General features: G+C 43.0%; 1 protein-coding gene across 1 annotated transcript; it reads left to right on the top strand.

The window, feature by feature from the left end:
- The first annotated feature begins 2,610 nt into the window (after positions 1–2,610).
- LOC143659833 (olfactory receptor 1J2-like) lies at positions 2,611–3,549 on the top strand. Its single transcript, XM_077133153.1, has one exon. The coding sequence runs from the start codon at positions 2,611–2,613 to the stop codon at positions 3,547–3,549; it is 939 nt and encodes a 312-aa protein (XP_076989268.1).
- Positions 3,550–3,787: the final 238 nt, after the last annotated feature.

Raw genomic sequence — 3,787 nt, forward strand, 5'->3', positions numbered from 1 at the left:
GACCCTCCAGTCCCTGTCCAGGCTCCTCCCCAAGGTATGAGGGAAAATTGCAGGCAATTAGCCTACTTGATTATTTCCTTCACCAAGAGCTTAGGGACTTTATCTGACTCCTCTCTGGTTGGTAAAAGTAACCTCCTGCCTATTTCTCTGCAGCTCGAGGTCATACATAGGAAGGTCTTAAGGTCAGGGCTCGCAGAGTCTTTCACCACTCTTTTGTTTCTTGTGTCATCAGCAGAAGTGGAGGACTCTGGAAAGTGGATCAGAAAGTGCCTGAGCTCACCAAGGAATGGCAAAGGCCAGAGTGAGTTGGGAATTTTTCAGTGAGCAAGGTGTATCTGTGTGATTATAGATCTGCATATATATATATATATATTCTGATGGGTCTATGTGCTTTTTCTTACACATATAATTGAATGCTTACTTTCTTTGTCACTGAAGTCTCTATGTGTGGTGATTGTGTGTGTGTGTGTGAATAATGGTGTGTGTGATATGTAACTGACTCACAGCATTCCTTTCCCTGCTTTGACCCACAACACACAGCTCCAAATAGAGCCCTGTATTAAAGAAGGTTAGCACTTATGTGTATGATGGAGTCTCTAACTCCATGTTACTAATACCAAATATTCGGCCTTCTCTCCTTCAATAATTCCCACTTTTTCACCATTGGACTGACATCATAGCCAACTAAATGAGTGTGGAATGTGGAGGAAGACCGATGTGCTCCCTAAGTGAGGCACAAGTTTTCTGACTTTTCCTGTAATCTGCATAGAAGAGGAGGTTTGATATCTCTGCTTCACGATGGATTACATGAGATCTTCTGTTCATTTATGAGATTTATAAATGCAAAATACATACATGCAAATTTTTTTATTTGCAAGTATGTGAGATTTGTGTGTGTTTGGTGATTGTGTTTGTGTCTTGCTTTTTAAGTTTGTCAAAGCTTCCAAAATGCAACACACCAGAAATGGATTGGCTTTTAATAAAAGGGGCTTTATTTAGTTAGAAACTTATAGTTCTTCAGAGGAAAGGCAGATAGCTTTCATCTGAGGTTCTTTCTTACATGAGAAGGCACAGGGCTATCTCTGCTGGCCTTCTCTCCTAGCTTCTAAGTTCCAACAGCTTTCCCCAGAGTGATTCCTTTCTGCATCTCCAAACATCTGGGTTGAGCTGTGAGTGCTGAGATGAGGTATACCGAGCTGCTTGGGCTGTGCTGCACTGAGCTCTCTCTTTTAAGCCTCCAGCAAATTAAATTAAGCATCACTCATTGTGGAAGGCACCCCTCTAGCCAACTGCAGATGTCATCAGTCATAGATGAGTTTCACACATTAATTGTTCAAGTCCACAGCAACAGAACTAGGCACCATCACCTGGCCAAGTTGACATCTGAATCTAACTATCACATTTGCCATTCATTTAATCATAGACAGTGACCGTGTGACTGCATGTGAGTGAATGGGGTCCAGGTGACTCGCACACTGCCCACCTGCACCTGCGCTGTGTGGAGGCCTGAGGGCTGGAAGGCCTCACCTGGCTGGAGGGTTTGACCAGGTGAGTTTTCTGTAGTCTGAATGTAAAGGGACACGTGTGTGCAATTGGTGTCTTTTTTTGTTTGTTTGATTTTGGTGTGGTGCATATGTCATGTGTACGTCTGTTTTTTCATATTGTGCTTTATTTGTGTGCCTAGACTCAGGGAATAAATTATCTATGTCATATGTGATGTGTGTTTTAAATTTGTCTTGTGACTGTACCAGTTTTAGTGTTTGTGTGTGGCTGTACTGATTTTTGGGTGTTGTGCATTCAATTTAAACATTATTTATGAGTTGTGTTTATATGATTGTGTGCGTAACTGAACCACATAGCTACTGTTGTTTATAGGTGGCTAGAATTCCCAAATCAGTAACTTGTGTATGTGTATGTAATTCATGTAATGTTTTAGAGGTTTCTGTTTGATTCCATAAACAAAAGTATGTCCTTAATTGTCTTTCCACAGTGCCGTTTCCAGCAGGGGCAGGCAGGTCCCTGTGTATTTCCACCAGTGGGCAGGCATCATGTTCTAGTGTGTAAGAGGTAAATTTCTGGTGTGGTCAGTCTGGGCTCAATCTTCTATCTCATCCTTAAAAGTGTTTATATTCCTAGGGAGTGACATCAGTGCTCTGACATTCCGTTTTCTCACTGGTAAAGAAGGGTTAACTATTCCTAACTTGCAAGGCCTGTTAAGGTTAAAGGAACTTAACCTTACTCAGCACATTACTCAGCACAGGGTAGCCTAGACATAGAGACTTTACATATCTTGTTCTCTATTCAGTGCTTAGTGTATTATCTAGGATAAAGGTTCATGTATTCATTAATTATTCATTGAATAAAGAAAAAATATCCTCTGGTTTCCAAGGATGAAATTTTGTTGGTTACTGTGAAATGTAATGCATCATTAAAGCCAAAATGGAGAGACCTGTGATTCATGTATCAATAGTGTGTGAAGTAAACACGAATTGCTAAAAATCAGTAATACTATACTAAAAGGACATTACCATGATGTTACAGCCATGTTCACTATTTTTACATCCTTGACATTTCCCACTTTTCTTACTTTCCAAGAAAGAAAAGAGCAGCATGCAGATGGAGAACCAGAGTGTTGTGTCTGAATTCCTCCTCCTGGGGCTCCCCATCCATCCAGAGCAGCAGGGCGGGTTCTTCTGCCTCTTCCTGGGCATGTACCTGACCACGGCGCTGGGGAACCTGCTCATCATCCTGCTCATCAGGCTGGACTCTCGCCTCCACACCCCCATGTACTTCTTCCTCAGCCACTTGGCCCTCACTGATGTCTCCTTTTCATCTGTCACTGTCCCAAACATGTTGATGGATATGCTAACTAATCACAAAACCATTCCCTTTGGGGGGTGCATTTCCCAGATATATTTTTACTTGCTGTTTGCTTGTGTTGATTGTTTTCTTCTTGCAGTGATGGCTTATGACAGGTACGTGGCCATCTGTCACCCGTTGCACTATGCCACCATCATGCGGGAGGAGCTGTGCATCTTGTTGGTGGCTGGGTCCTGGTTGTGCTCCTGTGCCCATGCCCTGCTGCACACCCTGCTCCTGGTCCACCTGTCCTTCTGTGCTGACAACACCATCCCCCACTACTTCTGTGCTCTCACGGCCCTCCTGAAGCTGTCCTGCTCAGACACTTCCCTCAATGAACTAGTCATTTTTACCGAGGCAGCTGTGATTGTCTTCATTTCAGTGAGTACCATTTTTGGCTCTTATATCTACATTGGGGCCACCATCTTCAGGGTCCCCTCCACCAAGAGGATCTGCAAAGCCTTGTCCACCTGTGGTTCCCACCTGTCCGTGGTGTTTCTGTACTATGGGACTCTTGCCATTGTTTACTTCTTTCCTTCCACAAACAACTCCAAATTCGAGGATATAATTGCTTCAGTTATGTATACAGTGGTGACTCCCCTGCTGAACCCCTTCATCTACAGCCTGAGGAACAGAGACATGAAATCTGCTCTGGGGATTCTAAGAAGGAGGATGACTTTTGTCAAGTGACAGTTAGCTGCTCATGTTCTAAATTCTCCCAGTGATACCCAGGGATGACTCCTTGAAAAATTGCAATCACCAAAATAATGGACACATTTTATCAAGTGTGGACTCTGTTTCTCCACTTCTTAAATCATGGCAGAGCTGGTGAATTGATTTGACTAATAGATTTACTGGAATGATATTGCAAGTAATCCATGTCAAGGTCATCAATGTCTTCAAAGGTTCTTTCCCAGCAGCTCTTAGA

This window comes from Tamandua tetradactyla, chromosome 2 (genome assembly GCF_023851605.1).
Source record: "Tamandua tetradactyla isolate mTamTet1 chromosome 2, mTamTet1.pri, whole genome shotgun sequence".
NCBI classification, from domain to species: domain Eukaryota; kingdom Metazoa; phylum Chordata; class Mammalia; order Pilosa; family Myrmecophagidae; genus Tamandua; species Tamandua tetradactyla.